The following is a 17,291-nucleotide window of genomic DNA, read 5'->3' on the forward strand; positions in this document are numbered from 1 at the left end:
GACTGCCTCCCATCTGCTTGATAATGTTATGTGAAAACAGAGCAAGCACAAATCTGTCGTTGTCAGGAGAGAAGAATGGCTTGGGGTGGACAATATTTCCAACCAGATCAGACCTACTGAATTCAATGATATTTACTGATGTGCTGATTTACTTTTCAACAATTGATTCTGTGTGTCTACTCTAGCTGGGATTAACCAAAAGGATTCAAGATTTCATTAACAGCTTCAAGGTGGAAATGGAAGAAGGACTGGCCCATGGTACAAAGTGCTCCAATGACAGAATTTGCTTCTGGCAAAGTGGCGACATATTCTGAAAACTGGGAGTGAGAAAGAAAGCCTGTAAGCAAAATTCAGCCTAAATGAACACTCTTGAGTCTCACTGATTTTCTTGACAGAAATCTAATCACAGACTTAACTATCCCATCAAAATCAATAGATTGTAGCTGGGTCAGGTTCTGTATCTTTTCTTATCTAAACAATACAGTTGTAAACTAGTTAATTAGGTTTTTTTTCCCCTTTAAAAAAATCACTGGGCTCTCTGTTCACCAATAACTACAGCTACCAAGGGAGACAAAATTGTAAGATGATAGCCATTGTGTCTAAATCTAGGTAGAACACTCAACACAATGCTAGCTATATAGAACATTCTTTCCAAAACACTCCTTGGAAATAGCTATTGAAAATTCTACATTTTAAATTTGTCTTTGATGAATCTGTCCCTGCAGGTAAATAGGAAATACAATTGCCAAACCATACTTAAGTTTGGGATTAAAGCTGTACAGTGTTTAATGTATAGTCTCTTGTGCTAATGCAGCTGAACAGTGTGTTCTGTGACCAGCTGACTATCTATGTTGGCACTTTGACTCTATAAACATTTCTGCTGGCATGGTTGGCTATGCCTGCAGTGAACATTAGGGGTTTTTTTTGTGCTGCGCTAGGATGGCTGCTGGCATAGCGCAACCTGAAACAGTCTTATGTCTGCTTGAGAGCTACTCCGCTACAAGCCCAAGGAAATGACACTTGCAACACTACCAAAACTGAACAAATTCTACAGCTGAACTGTAGAATTGACATGCCGGTTATCTGGCTACAGCCTGCTAACAATGGAGCAATTAACAGGAAACCTTTGGCGTCTTTGTGCCCAACACATTGTGCCCAGCACACCTGAATGTCTTTTGTAGTATTTCGTATGAAATTTTGTTCATACACTATATTTTTTACCAGCATCCACATAAAACTGTGGAAAGGTAAACATGTTTTGGTTGTTGCCCATATAAAATTGTGATAGACTTGTCATGCCATTTGTTGTGTGGGTTGGTATGAAGAGTTGGTAGGAATTTTATACTCTTGCTGCTCTGTAGCAACAGAGACATAGAAAGGATTTTGATACAGCACAGCTACAGAGGTAGTTGTAGCTTCAAAAATAAGGCTGTAAAGACTCCTGCTTTCAGGCTGACCATAAGTCAAGCCTGGCACACTTGTAGCAGGAATTCCAATTCCAAAAGGAGAGCAGAAAAAAAATATCTTGACTCTAAAAGCATGCTAACTCCATTTTCCATCAGGAAAAACACAACTCTAATGAAAACAGGACAATCTTTTAGACACTTGATAACAAAGTTTGACTGAAAACAATTACAAGCTTTATGTACAACACATGTATTCACTATCCTAGAATGGAAAGTTCTAAGCATTTTAATAGTGACCTAACACCACTCTACAGCAAAGTAAGCCATTACCAATGCTATCCTATGCATATCTACTCAAAAGTAAGCCCCATTAAGTTCAGTGGAACTTATACTCTGGTAAGTGTGTATAAGATAGCAGCCAAAGAGGGAAACAATTATAAAAGGCAATATCCACAGCTGGAGCAAACATCTGGTTTTTCCGATCCTCATGAGAAGACAAATGCTAGAAATGTATATACAATACTTTAAATTACACTTAAAACAAGGTAAACAGAGAGAAACATCAAGGCATCACTTTTGCCAAAATTAGGGTATCATTATCTAAGTATCCTATCTCAGTTCAGGCAACTTTGTGCCCTGCTCCTTCATATGAATGAAGAAAACATTTGTTTCTAAGCACATGCTTGTAACCCACTCAGTTCCTTGCAAAGAAGAATAACTTTGAGACAAGTTTTGGTCCGTTTAAAAAACATCCTCCCTTGTTCTGTTTAGAAAACATTACATCATTTTAAAGTTTCAGGTGCAAGAGCCCAGTGAATTTGGCCCTACATATGCAAATGCCTTGGAAAGCCTTCCATTACACTGAAAATAGACTCGTGGAAAATCAAGCATCGTCAAGATGTCACTCGACCTCTCCCTACAGCTGCCATGCTCTGCAAGAACCCTCAGATGTTCTGAAGGTACCAAGAGACAATCTTGCATGCATCAGCTGGAGTATCAGGACAGAAAGTGAGTTTTCAATTGTCTTTGCATTCTTTCCTTCCCATGCCATCCCATTTTGCATGCTTGGGATCTGTACTCTCTTGGACCTAAACTTGGGGTCTGGTCTCCCACCTTTACTACTTGAAAAATATACTTCAGGTCACCATCTGTCCCTGTGAAAAGAAAAGGGCAAAGAAAGGAACGGTTTTTGCCAGTGTGTTGCATAGCAAAGTATCAGGTAATAACAGGCTATCTTTTTAATCCATGAGTTCTATCAGAACTATCTTCCTCTGCTGTGGCTCTACAGTGTTGCTTTGTGTGACTCCCTTCTTTTATTTTTTCAAATCTCAACTAAAGTACTTAATGTACTGTCATCTGCATGTCAGTGCAACCTGAGAATGATTTATTCAAGAAATGTGCAAGCTTTTGGCCCTGTTGCCTCATCCCAGTAGTCCTAGCTGCTGCCTGTGGAAGAACATACTGAGCTACACATATTCAGGTTGGAATTTTCAGATTCTGTTTCAGTCTCAGTTTCATCTGTGGTTTCCGGAGGAGAAATTGACTCATTCATTTGATCCTGACTCTTCTTCAACCTGTATAAAATAGAAGGGTGTATTGATTATACACATGCCAAAACAGTCATGAAAACAATTATTTAAGATGATGAAGCATGCCACAAAGGGATGTTGAATGGCGCTGTGGACAATTAGGATGGTTTTCAATGAATCTCCCAAATTGCAGGGTCTCCACTCATGTTTTAAATCTGATGGTTTTTACTGTTTTATAGTGTATTATGTTTATTTCATTAGCCACAACGGAACTTGTTTTATGGGGCATGTTGTTAATAAAAATAACAATATAAATCAGAATGTAGACCTGACTCCAGAGCTTTCTAGATCTTCAGCAGTGAAACTGGTCAGACAGGGACTAGTGAAGCATAGAAAAATTGGGGCAGTGGCACAATCTTACTCTTTTCTTTGTACACAGAGTGAATGTACTGGAACAGAATGCATGGACTGACACCTAAGCTATGATTTAGGAACATTTTAAAAGAGCTTTCGGTAAGATAGGAAAGGGACAAAGCACTTGGGGATATTTAATATGGGAGGTTGGATCTCATAATGTAAGAGATATGTTGAAGAACTTTCCTTGTGAAAAATGTAATACAAGTTGACTTTCCCTTACCTGAAATGCTTGGGACCAGAAGTGTTTGGGATTTTGGAATATTTGCATAAACATAATGCGATATCTTGGAAATGGAGCCCAAGTCTAAACATCAAATTCATTTATGTTTCCTATCCACCTTATACACATAGGCAGATGGTATTTTTATACATAATATTTTTAAATAATGAAACAAATTTTTTGTACACTGAGCAACTAGAAAGCAAAAGTGTCACTATCTCAGCCACCCACTATCTCAGCCACCCCAATTTTGATGTATTTCAGATTCAGAATTCCAGGAAAGGAATACTTAATTAATAGTAAAAATGGACAAGTCAGCAGAAATTAGTGAAAGAAGTAAAATACATAAGCCATGCGATATTTGTAAAACTTGAAAAATCACAATGCCTTCTTGATGCATGAGAGAAAATTTAGTACAACAAATCTCTGTGTATTCTAGAATGCTGATCTCTTTTTGATCAGCTATCCACCCTCTTTCCATGAGTAATTTATTATTTTAGGAATCAAGTCAATGAAAACAACCCCCTCTCCCCCTTCCTCATGAATCATGTCCCCAAACTTACTTCTCTCTGTTAAAAATTACAAAGTCTTGCTGAATTGCTTCAAGGCAGTCCTGGAGGTAGTCATTTTCCTATTAGAGAAAACAAAACAATTAACACACTTTCAAAATCTACACTGCTGTACCCCTATGTCCATGAAAGATGTTTACTTGGGGAGTATAAAAGCTTAACATAAAATAAAGGAAGAAAATTTTATCTTTGTTACCCAGAATCTTGGTTATTGTATGCTTTCCTTTGTTTTGGTTTTCTTTAGATTACTTTGGAACTACATTCCCCACAATATATTGTGGTATTATTATTATCATTATTATTATCTTATATCCCACCCTTCTCCCAATGCAGGGAATCAAGGCGGCGAACAACAGTAGAAAACAATACAATTTAAAAACAGTACAACAATATTAAACTATATAAATATAAAAATTAAAAAAAAAACAATTAATTTTTATAAGAATTAAAACAGTTATAAATTAAAATATAACATGTTAAAATACAAGCCATTAAAATTTATATAGGCGGGATACACACCGCCATATAGTACGCATTGTATACGTACTAGGGTTAGGAAGGGGCGGTGCTTCCGCACCCCCCTAACCCTAGTACGTATACAATACGTACAAGATGGTGGCGCCCCTTCCACATGGGCACCGCCATCTTTACGTACTGGACGCATAGCGTCCAGATGTGTCACGGCGCCTATGATGTCGCGAGTCCGCGCCAGGCGCCTCGCGACGTCATAAAGGCACCGCAAAAAGAAGCTCCGAAGCTCCTCGCGATGTCATCAGTGCGCCGCGAAAAGAAGAAATGGAGAAGAAAGAAATGGAGCTTCTTTTTTGCTCCGCGCGGGAGCAAATGGCGCCGGGGGGGGAACGCCGCAAAGCGGCGGTTTGTATCCCGCCATAGTTCAGCATTAAAAACCCAGTCCTTCTCAGCTTAAAAGGTCTGTACATCTTTACCTGGCATTGGAAGGATAGTAAGGATGGCACAATCCTTGCCTCTCTAGGGAGGGAGTTCCAAAGCTTGGGAGCAGCCACAGAGAAGGCCCTCTCTCTTGTTCCCAGCAAATGTGCCTGAGAAGGTGGTGGGACAGAGAGAAAGGCCTCTCCAGATTATCTCAATACTCTAGGGGTCTCGTACAGGGAGATATGGTCTTTCAAGTAGCCTGGACCCAAGCCGTATGGTAGCATGGCAAAGTGTCACTCTAGGAGCCAGGAGACCAGTACTGAAATCTGCATTCAGTCATGAAGGTTACTGGATGGCTTTGAGCTGGTCATCAAAATATGGAAACAATTTTGGACTACAAACTTCAGTATTTACCCAGCCAACATGATCATCCAATAACCTGAACTCTAAAAAGGTAACTTTTCAGACAATCCAGTCACAAAGTAATATTTCCAATCTCTCAACCTAGCTTGCACGTCCATAGAGTATTGTTGCATATATGCACTGAGTTCCCTGGACAAAGGCTGAGACAGAAATGTAAAAAATAAATAACATCATGTGATGCATTTTGTTAGTGAATTCCATGACATCACTGGGAGTCCTTTTTGTTGTTGCTGATGTTATTATTCTTGCAGTGGTTGAAAGTGTTTACCAACCTCACATGACAACCCTCCCCCAAGACTTACATTTTGGCTTCTTTAGTGGCCAATGGAAACTGGGAGGAATTGGAGAAGCATTTGGCTATGTCCCTATAGCCAGAGGCAAAACAATGATATCATCCTCTGGGACCAATGCTTCTCTGATATCCTCCACTGTTCACTGAATGGCTCTACTGGTCACTGAATGACTATGAAGCTGGGGCTTCAGCAGTGAAAAGTTGAGTCATGGAGAGGATGAGAGGAGTTCTGCCTGCACAACTTTTACATTACATCTCACTGATATCAGATCTTCACCCATAACGTAATACTTCTGGTCCATGTAATTTTTGTACTTATTCATTTGTATATTTCAGTAGTGGGTAGTGTGCGGGGTGTGTGCAGAGCACACGGGTGACACCCCAGGAGGGGGGCTGACACCCAGTCAGCCTCCCCCCACACCATCCCTCATGCTCCGTCCCTCTGACCTCTGAAGGAAAAGAGGAGGAGGAGGAGGAATCAGCAGGAATGGGAGGGAGAGAGAGAGAAGCTGCAGATTTGGGGGGGGGGGCTGGAAAAGTGAATTTGGTGGCTCCCTGTTGGGGGAGGTCAAGCTGCCCCCTGCCTCCTGGGCATTTTCTGGGTAGAGGTACCAAAGCGATCCCTCTCCTCTTCCTGAGTATCCTGCTGGGCTAGTGTCACACCTGCCCCCCTCCGACCCAGGAGGAGCCCGGCTGTTTGCTCTGAAGAGCCTCCATCGGGCGCCCAGACCTCGGCCCCATCTGGTGCTCGATGGGGTATCTTCCTCCACCCACATACACTGTACGCACTGTCCTGTCCCCCCATGCGCTTCGTCTCCTGTGCACTGTTCCCTCCAGCATGTGCATGGAGGGGCAGTGCGGGGAGAGCCCCACCTACTGGAAGCCTCCAGAAGTCCTGCCCCTGCTAGCCCCACTCCTGCACTGGGTGACACCCAGTTCAGGAACACTGCTGGTATATTTATATCTTGGCTTGACTCATGGTCCTCCTCCCCATTTTTATTCTCATAACAGGAGGATAAGTAGATCAGGTTCAGAAAGAATGAACAGGTCAAGGTCATCCAACAAGCTTTAAGGCTGAGCAGGGACTTGAACCTGAGCCTCCCTAGTTCTGGCCTTACACTCTAACCACTACATCACATTGATGATCTAAAGAGTTATCCACAAGCAAAATGCACACAGATGACTCAAAGAGTCATTCAGGGTTATTCAGCAGTCCATTCTACCCCACTTCTGCATTAATCTGTTCTTTTAAAAAATCACACAAGGGGACACACAGATCTATCATTAAAATACATAAATATATATTTCCCATTCAACCCCAAATTTCTAAAAACAATTAAGTTTCTAAACTTAACTTTAAACTGTTTTAAGTTATGCTTGTATTGATCAGGACCCCCCCCCCTCAAAACTGCAGCAGTATAAGCAGCTGGTACAACATACTGCTCAACAAAAGTCTGGTTCTCTGCCATTGCAAACATTATTCCCTTGACAGTCCAATATGGTAGAGAATCAAAGAACAGAAGTTGAGATTTTTTGAAATAAATACTCTTCATTCTCATATAATAGCAATAGCAGCTACATTTCTGTACTGCTTCATACTGAACTAAGCAGTCTCTAAGTGGTTTATAATGTGTAAGCTAATTGCCTTTAACAAGCTGGGTACTCATTTTAGTGAACTTGGAAGGATGCCAGGCTGAGTTGACCCTGGAGTTCCTGGTTGGAATTGAACTCACAACTTTGTGGCTGTGAGTGAGTGGCTCCAGTACCAACATTTAACCACTGTGCCACCAGGGCTCCATAACTAAAAGGGAAAAAAGAATAGATACTTGGTCAGTAGCATAGCAGAACTGGATTTTCTAGGAGAGAGTTCTGACTTATTCTGGGTAGGGGAGCAATGCAAAATAACTAACCAAACTATGCTAAAACACACTAAATTTTGTTTGGCTTTGGAAAGCTAAGCAGGGTCAGGCCCAGTTAGTCGCTGGACAGGATACTGCCAGTCAGTTAGCAAAGTTGGACTACATAGAGTAATGGTCTGATTCAATATAAGGCAGCTCCTTATGTTCCTGTGTACAAAAGCATGATATTCCAACATTTTGTTCTATTTTGGCAACTGAAAAGAGTCACTTACTGATTGTGAGCTGTCCTTGCTGTTATCCCTAGATTTATTCTTTGCAAGCCTCTTCTTCTTCTTGTGCAGTGGCCGTGACTCCAGGATCATTTCTTCTAGCTCAAAGGTGGGGTCGCAATGCAGGCGGCCTTTCTGTTATAATCAGAACAAGGTATTGCCTCAAACCCAAGGGAATGACGAGTCAGATAATTCAAGGTGCCTACCAAACCCACATTGGTTTGCCACAGGGAAATCTTTGGTTTTATAGTGCAGCCTTCTTTGCAAATAACAGGGATCAGGGACAGAAGCAAATGTACACATTGCTTTTACTTACGTTAGGAACAAAACCTGGCTCTACTTTCTTTTCGCAGATTTCATCCCAATCCACATTGGATAAGTAGGAGGAAGTCTGGATGTTAGCTAGGCTTGAAAACCGATGCTCAGGATTGACAGTCAAAAGCTGAAATAGGAAATGTTGAGGAGTGAGATAAAGCTATCTTGACAAAACTGTTTCTTCATAGTCTCATAAGATACGTGAAGGCAATGGAGACAGGCTCCTTTTCCCCTTCATTTTAATTTTTACAGTTCATTTGCATGATTTTTATCCATTGGAATAGGAATTTCATTTAATGGAATTGTATTTGTCCATTAGTTCATTCATTTGTACCTCTGTTTGAATAGAAGAGCCAGTCAGACTTCTACTGCCTGTAACTTAGGTATTTTCTATATAAATGATAATGAAACTTGCAGACATTCTGTTAACACCCCCTTTGCCTTTGACCGTTATAATGGCCAAACTTCAGGCCAATAGAAAAAAGGCTCCAATTTTTGTGATAGCAGAAGTACCATCATCTGAAGTTGAAATCATGGGACAGAGGAGAGTATCACATGGGAGGGACAGCATCCTTCTTCCATCCTTAAATGGAGTTCCCGTTAATATAAAATGACAGCTCCATGACACTTAACCCATGAGAGAAGAACGGGATGGGAGAAGCATGCAGGGATGTGATCCCCAATTGTGCGATTAACCGAGTTTAGGGACGGGAGAAGGACACTGTCCCTCCCGTGTGATAATCCCCAGAGTCATACACTGTGAAAATATCACATCCCTTAGTAGATATTTGAAGGGTTGCATAGAAGACCAATGCATGTGCCAATCACTACCTAAAAGTTTGTTCAAATGTTTAACACAACCTTTTCTACTTGTTTCCTTCCAAACTTTCTCTACAGATCTTCAGCAACTTCTCCTCCCAAACTCTAACAGTGGCAAGCTTTGTGAATGTGCATTTACTCCAGCCAGTTGTCTAACTGATCACTAGATAAGTCACTAGTTAGAGTGTATTGGAGGTGCTAGTGAAATTTAAAAGCCTCAGCATTTCTCCTCTGGACCATCCTCCACCAGCCTGAGAGGAAGTCAGACCTGGAGGTCACCCCCCTGTCCAGCACCAGCAAGGGCCAGCTGTGTGACGCTGAGGTAACTCGGCCTCTCTGGAACTTGTTGAGAGGGAGGCAGAGATGGAGAGTGGTGCTCTACAAATGCCAGCTCCAATTACCATCACCCCGGCACATCTACAGCCCCACAAAAGTCTACTGAGAAGGAGGCGGAGGCGGAGTGTGGCATCTGACTGGGTTTTGAACTGTTTTAATTGTTTAATTTATTTTAAACTGAGAGAATTATTATTAGTTAATGCTGGTGGAAGTATAAGGGACTAGTCTCCCATTGTTATTGTATTATTGTTGCCCTGTATTTTATACTGTATAGCATTTTCTTTTTTGGCTACCAGGGGAGAGTTGGAAATTGTTAGTTAGATTAATATGTTATGTTATATCTTATTTATTATTAACTTATGTATTTTGGATTGCTATGTTTTGTATTTTGGATTATGTTCACTGTATTTTTTATATTCATTTTGCAATCTTGTACTTTATTTGACCTTTAATTGATTTGCATTATACTGTAGGTTTCTTATTGTCATATTGTATTTCTTTATTGTTGTAACCCACCCTGATTCTACATGATTGGGCGGGCTATAAAAATTATTATTTTTATTATTATTAGTGAAATTTTATTCCTTCACTTGTGTATTCAGGGGCACTTTCACATTACACAATTATAGCACTATGATTCCACTGAAACTACCATGACTGCATTCCATGGAATCTTGTACAGTATGCCTCATACGCGGGCACGCTATACGTGGATTTGAGCATACGCTCAAACCTGTGTAGAGCCGCATGGAATGCAAGGGGCAGTGTGCGCGCTGCTGTGCCACCGTGCTGCCGCGCCACTGCATGCACAAGCCCCATTCATTCCAACAGGGCTTGAGCATGTGCAGAATTCAGCTTACGTGGGGGGGGGGGGTCCGGAATGGATCCCACCCCCCGTAAGCTGAAGGTGCGCTGTAGTTTATAGTTTGCAGATGTACTAAAGCTCTCTGGCTGAGAATTCTAAATATCCCTCCTTCCACTGCAAATCCCAGGATTCCACAGGATGGAGTCATGGCGTTTCAAGTTGAATCATAATTAAACATTGTCCCACTGTAGGAGAAAGGCAGGACATAAATCCTGGAAGTAAATAGATAAAATATTGTAAAAAGAGGTCCAGAAACACATTTGGTTGTGCAATGCTGCCATTCAAGAACAGGCAAAGCATAACTTTGGATGGAGATATTTATGCTCCATAAGCCCAGTGTAAGATTTTGGCCACTGCAAGACCATTTAGCCCAGCCAGCACAAATAGGAAGAGGTTTGGAAATGGCAGTTCACCACACACACATGTACTAACCCTTAGAATTGCTCTGGTCACCATTTTCCTGACCATAAACAGTGAGCTTACTGGGTCAGTTCTACACCAGGCTAAATATCTAGGATTATTACTTTTTTGTTGTTCTATCATGAAATAAATGTTTGCTTATTTCATGGCAGAAATTGGAAGCACAACTGCTAAGGATTGAGGGACTGCATTGACTAGCTTTACTAGAGGACCATCTTCAATCCTTCCTTTCCATCTCCAGATTTTTGGCCTTCTGAATGACAAATAGTGCCTTGGAAGCCTTGGGAGTGTCTGTGCAATACTAATGATAATTTCTTTAAATTGCTGTCATTTGACCCCTGCTCATCTGTGCTCATCTTTGGCCTGAATAGTCCAAAGACTTCCTAGAATGCCCTCCCAAAATGCCACAGAGCTACTGGCCATAGGATTGTCAGATTGAAATCTGGAGAAGGATCCTGTAGCATTAATGGTTGTGTAGAAGATGGAATTTCAACAGGTGCTGTTTGTCTCACAATCAGGTAATAAGCAACACCTGTGAAAATCTCCTCTTCTACACAACAATCAAAACAGTCTCCAATTTTCAGTCTTTTGTTGCGTGCCTTCATGTCATTTCTGACTTATGTTGTTGTTGTTGTTGTTGTTGTTGTTGTTGTTGTGTTCCTTCAAGTCTTATGTTGGTTGCATTTCTTCAAGTCATTCCTGACCTAAAGCAAACCCATCATGGGGTTTTCTTGGCAGGATTTCTTCAGAGGTTTGCATTGCCTTCCCTGAGACTGAGAGCATGCGACTTGTGCAAGGTCACTCAAGAGGTTTTATGGCCAGGCTGGGAATCAAACCCTGGTCTCCATAGTCCCAATACTCAAACCACTACACCATGCTGGCTTGCTGGCAGTTTTCAGTCTGGCAATCTTAATTTTGTAGGTTAAAAATGCTTGTCCTGCATGAACACTTGGGGTGGCACATGGCTTCACCTCACCCTTGTGCAAGATGGACAGATATATTTTTTGAATGGGGTGCTTTCAAGCTAACTCTGTGCTTCCACATGGTGCAGGGCTGTGAGAACCATACCACCTGTTCAATTCAACATTTGAATCTCTCTTAGAACAAAGAATACAAAATGCCATGCCAATCACATTAAAAATTGCCAGGCTGTCTTCTTTCCAAATACAATAGCTGCTCTTGGCTCTCCTTTGCTTTCTCTGTTCTTAGATTTGGGAGGAATAAGAGAGCAAAGCTTCCCAGGGTGGTTTTGGCTCAATGCCTTTTCCCTCCCAAGGCTCCTTTCTACATTCTGGCAATGGAGTGTACACAAAGGTAACACCATTCTTTTCATTAAAGCTCACACAATGAGAACTGGGGCAATATCGATTTGTTACCGACTGGAAACAAACATGTCTATATCTTTAGGTAGAGAATGGAGTTTGATCGGGATTTTTTCACAACCAGTCACCTGCAAACTGTTTGGGTGATATGGCTGTTCCAGTTATACAAAACTGGTACCTCTGTTTTCCCCCAATTAATCCTTAATGGAAAACAGCCTCACACAATTCTACAGTAGGAAGACAGGGCTGGACTTTCAAACATCAGTCAAGCTTGATTTGGGTAGGCAAGTCCCAATAGGGAATCAAGAGCATTGCAAAGGAAACTACTTTGTAGCTGGCCAGACTTTTCATCTATCTTGCTCAGTATTGTCCTTGCTGGAGTGGACACCATTTCTGCCAATAACAGCTGCATTATTTCTGAAGTGATGTGTTGAGAAAAAGTCAGCAGTGGGTTGCATCCCTTTTGTCTCTGTGCACACCTCTTCTCTTCTTTTCAACTATTTGACTCCTGGGAAAAGGGCAGATTGCTTTTGAAGAGACCAAAGTGATCACTTTTGCTTTTTTAAAAACAAGATGAGAGTAGTCCAAGGCCCACACATGGAGCAAAGGCTTCAGGCTAACCAACTTTGGTGTATGGTGACTGGCAGCACTGCTTAAGGATCAAGTAGGTATCCTTTTGCTACCTAATCTGATCAGGTAGGCATCATTTTGGATCAGGTAGGCATCTTTTTGCTACCTAGCTGAGAATGTTAAGTTCAGTGCCTCAGACCTTCAGCATTCAGAATCAGCACTGTTAAACATTGGATTAAGGTCCTTTCCAAATATTTTAAATTCTGATAAAACCTGAGTCTATCATTCTGGTCCCTGTATAATTAAGTGTGATGACAGTACTGCAACAAACACAAATCATATGGTGTGACACACATTTTGGGTGGATCCAGACTGACTCTTCCATGCAGTCAAGATGCAATCTGGTAGTTTTGTCACTGAAGGTAGTGATTCAACCAATATTTACCTTGTCACTGTTCCACTCACTTTACTGAAAACATGATCTCAGTTTGGTTGCTTATTTTAAGTATGGGAACAATATATATTGGCCAGAAGCATTGAAAAAGCCTCTGAAATATGCCTATAATTTTCTCCATACAGTAGAGATTTACTATACTATGAATATATTACTGTATGTTCATTTCTATGGACAATATTTTTGAAGCCACATTACTATACCAATCCAGCAGAGGGCATCTGTGCTCTTGCTGAGTAACTTTCCATGGCATTATTTCGTAATGGAACTTCACTTTTAAAATCAAACTTTAATTATGTATATTGTTCTGACACTTTCTTATATTGGAGCCACTTATCTACTTCCACTGTTACATGGATGTACTTTTTTTTACAGGATGCTGACATCTCACATCCAACATTTGCAAACATAAAATGAAGAATTTCCTCTCTCATCAAAATAGAGAAACATTACATAACAAGACACATCACATTAAGGGGCTGTTACTGTGAAAGAAATGTGTCATAAGGTCATTTATACTAGTATACAGACTCTTTATAGGAAATCCATAGGATGTCCATGTCTCATATATAAGCAGAATCTGCAACAAAATGTTGTGGTATATTGTCACTGTCTCACAGGAGTGCTTTCATTCAGAAATCATGCAGCTAGTATGTCCTCTTATAGCAGAAGCGGAGAACTTCTGTGGGACAATGAGCCAAATAACCCACCTTGGAAACATGGGGTTTGCACCACTCCTCCACAATTTTTATTTGTCCAATCAATCTCTGAAAATGTAGTGTAGGAATAAACCCACATGAAAGGGGTGAGAAGGATTATTAAAACCAATGCTACTACTATAATTAAGATGATTATAATACTATTAATATATATTTACAGTAATATATTATCATATATATTCCTGCTGTTTTTCTTTTGGCAGCCAAAGACCTTTTAGTTCAAGTAGGGTTTTGGCAACAGATTGAGATTTGGGGCTCTTATCGGAGGTTGTTGTATAGATGTATACATTAATGGAGGTCACTATATAGATACTGATCTAGCTTTGGGGGTTTTAATGGAGCTTGCTGTATATTTTCTCCCTTTGAAGTTTTTTAAAAAAGAATTCTGTTGGTTTAATATCACCATCTGTTTAATTGCATTTTAGTATTACAATTTACTATGGTTTTAGCTGTACTTCTTTTTGAACCATGCTGTAAATCACCTTAGGTATTAAGTGGAAAAGGCAGGATAATAAATAAATAAGTGAATGAATGAATGAAATATACCTTTAAAAGTTTAACTTATTTGTTGTCCTTAGTCACACTAAAAAGAAAAGACACCCCACATACATAAACACTGTACTAATCCAGTGAGGATAATACATATTCTGGTCTGGGAAGCATGTGAGCAAACAAATACTGAATTCATGTTTTATTTAATGCAGAAATATCTGGGCAAATCACTGTGTGCTCCCACCTCTGGATCAAGGCTCTTCTTGATTGCTTTGCACTGATGAATAATTGAGAGCTCTATTGGGGAGATAGTCCTTTACCTTTCTCAGTAATGCCACCATGTCTTTTGACCATCCTGTTGTGTACTGGACGCTGACAGTGCTGAACAACTGGACTAAAGATTCCACTGGGCTATTGGAGTGGATATCATAAGGCCTCTGAGGGGGAAAAGAAGGAAACAAGATATGAAAAGCTATGCTTACTGTGAAAGATTATAAAGACTAAAAGAGCAAGGTCTTCAAGCTAAAATATATTTTAAAAATAAAGAACATGGCAGGTACCCATCCACGAAGGAGCTCATACGCCATCACTCCCAGTGACCACCAATCAACTTCAAAAGAGTAACCAGATCCACCATTCAGAAAGGAATGAAAGATCTCTGGAGCTGAAAAAAAAAAAATGAGGGAGTATTGTTGAATGTTTCCATTGCTCATGCAGTAAAGAGCTTTCACATTTACCCAGAAGGAAATCCCATTCAGTTCAAATGGGTTTACTCCCAGATTAATGGGTGTAAATCTGCATTCTTGCCAACTTTTCCAAGGGTTGGGGGATGGAGATTATAAAACAAGAATTGCACATATGGACCTGACTCAGAAGGATGAATGGGAATGTTAAGTACAAAATTCAAAATCTGCTTTACATTGTGATGAAAACTTGGGATACATGGGATTTTAATAGCAGCTTTATGATCTAGAGTAGGGGAGGGCAAATTGTTGGTTGATTGTTACTCTCATGAACCCTCATTACAAGATATGCTGGTTGGGAGATGTAGTCCAGCAACATCTGGAAGTCAGCAAAATACCCACCCTGTCCTAGAGTCTGTAAGTGGTAAGGAAGAGTTGCTCAGTGGTAAAGCATAAGATCTGCATGGATGATGTTGACAATTAAAAAAGAAAGTCCTCTCTGACAACCCGAGGAACTGTTTCCTGTTAGGGCTGACCATACTTGGGACAAATGGACAGATAGGTCTGGCAGCGTCCAGTGTTCCAATGAGAAGGCAAATTGGCTTCCTGAGTAATGACTTTCCTCATTAATGTCAGGGGTGTAGCTATGGGAGTGGTGGCAAAATGAGATAATTCCATACCAAATAAAAATTCTGACTCCCACAAAATTCTCCTTCAGTCCGCCAGTGTCTAGCATTGCAGAGAATGAGACACTGAACATTGATCACATTTAGTACTCTTATATTTGCTGTGTTTGCATTCCTTTGGTAACTGTCTTCTCCTTTTCTTTGGATGCCTAAAATTGTATCTCTGAATATAGCTGAAGTTGTAAGTTACTGCAATGCTAGAAATGCAGAGTCTGAAGGAAATTTTCATTGTGTAGGCAGAACTGTTATCTGGGTGACAATGCCCTCATTTTGTCCCCCCACTCCAATAGTAGCTACAACTCTGGTTAAGCTACATATTTTTCCAAAGATCAAAGTTTTCTTTTAGGAGAGACTGGGACTGAGGCAAAACAGTGCTGGATGCAAAGATACTGTCTGCCTCCAAATGCCCAGCCTGCTGTGCCTGTCTCCTTCAAGTAAGCTATTTCGGAAAATGTTTACCAATAGCTGGAGAGACTTTTAGTACACTCTGGTCCTGGAACAGACATCCCACCAGCCTAGAGTATGTATTATAACCAGGGTTGCAAAATGTGGGGGCACACAGCCCCTCCCAATTGCTGTTTTTGTGCTTTCAACCCCTAATATTAAAAAATACCCGACATGCCTTTTGACTAAAAAAAGAAGGCAAACGGCACCCTTGAGGACATCCAAGCTGCAGGCCATCCTCCAATTTCTAATATTAAAAAATACCTCTTCTTCAAAATGACACATTGACTTCAAGTTTCTTCCAATTTTGTTTTCGGGTATTTTTGGCATCCTGTGTGGTCCCTGGAATGGAAAACTGGCCCCAAAAACCACTGAAGTTGGATATGCCTTAGACCATGATTGCACAGGCCAAATACCATGCCTTAGGGTGATCAGTTCAGATGATGCAGAGCCCAATGCCTGTTCTGCGTGAACTGTCCAGATGATATCTGGCAAATTCAGCACCAAACCCTTAAGGTGAATTTTTAAAAAACTCACCTTTTGCTCTAGATTTTCCCAGAAGATTGGGAGCAATGTCAGGCAGTGTTTGCATGCACATCCTGTTGTACTCTGGGATAAACAACTGTTAGGATATATGGGAAAACCCTACACTGAATAATATATGATAGTTTGGGTGATATGTGTCCAAGGTCCTTTTTATGGTCCCCAAGATCCTCTATGAGTCATTTTTGCAACATTTCACCTCAACTGTAACCCCCCCCCCCCCAGTCATTTCAGGGCCTTGAGAGACCTTTTTAAAAATAGGAAGCAAACAGTGTTCTTAAAAAGGCATTTCTTGGGCCTAAAATGGCCCGGGGAGATAAAGATATGGGTGTTCTAGCTTAAAATGTGACTTTATGTGTCACCAACATCATACCATGCTTCATATGTGTCATACAAGGCACATTATTCCCCTTAATATGAGCCACAAGTGCAGTCACTTAATATGAGCCACAAGTGCAGCCACAAGTGCAGTCACAATTCCACATTTATGCAGTCACCAAATGTGGAATTGTTAAGTACAAGTATCAAGTAACACTTTCTAGGCTGGCTCTCTATGATTTGAGGAAAAGTAGCATTTTTGCTTCACACTTGGTTTACTGGGATTTCTATACCTGGTTTTAACCAATGGAACTGACTGCTGTGTCAGGAAAGTTGTTTCAAATCTGAACTCCCCATGTGGGAGGAGTATGATCAAATGGCTTATTATGAAAATATCTGCAGGGAAGACAAATGAGAAATGTTTACT

General features: G+C 40.7%; 1 protein-coding gene across 2 annotated transcripts in view; it reads right to left on the reverse strand.

Moving 5' to 3' along the window:
• Nucleotides 1-1,617: 1,617 nt before the first annotated feature.
• STK32C (serine/threonine kinase 32C) overlaps nucleotides 1,618-17,291 on the reverse strand; it is a 253,014-nt gene continuing 237,340 nt past the window's right edge. For both annotated transcript variants that reach the window (XM_089510208.1, XM_089510207.1), the window contains 6 exons: nucleotides 14,751-14,854; nucleotides 14,511-14,627; nucleotides 8,195-8,320; nucleotides 7,882-8,013; nucleotides 4,136-4,203; nucleotides 1,618-2,980 (listed from right to left, as the gene is read on the reverse strand). In XM_089510208.1, the coding sequence (XP_089366334.1) occupies nucleotides 2,842-2,980; nucleotides 4,136-4,203; nucleotides 7,882-8,013; nucleotides 8,195-8,320; nucleotides 14,511-14,627; nucleotides 14,751-14,854 (686 nt within the window). In that variant the 3' untranslated portion in view covers nucleotides 1,618-2,841. The remainder of the gene's footprint in view (nucleotides 2,981-4,135; nucleotides 4,204-7,881; nucleotides 8,014-8,194; nucleotides 8,321-14,510; nucleotides 14,628-14,750; nucleotides 14,855-17,291) is intronic.

Source organism: Sceloporus occidentalis, unplaced genomic scaffold (genome assembly GCF_023333645.1).
Source record: "Sceloporus occidentalis isolate IW3139 unplaced genomic scaffold, rSceOcc1.0.p SCAF_2, whole genome shotgun sequence".
NCBI classification, from domain to species: domain Eukaryota; kingdom Metazoa; phylum Chordata; class Lepidosauria; order Squamata; family Phrynosomatidae; genus Sceloporus; species Sceloporus occidentalis.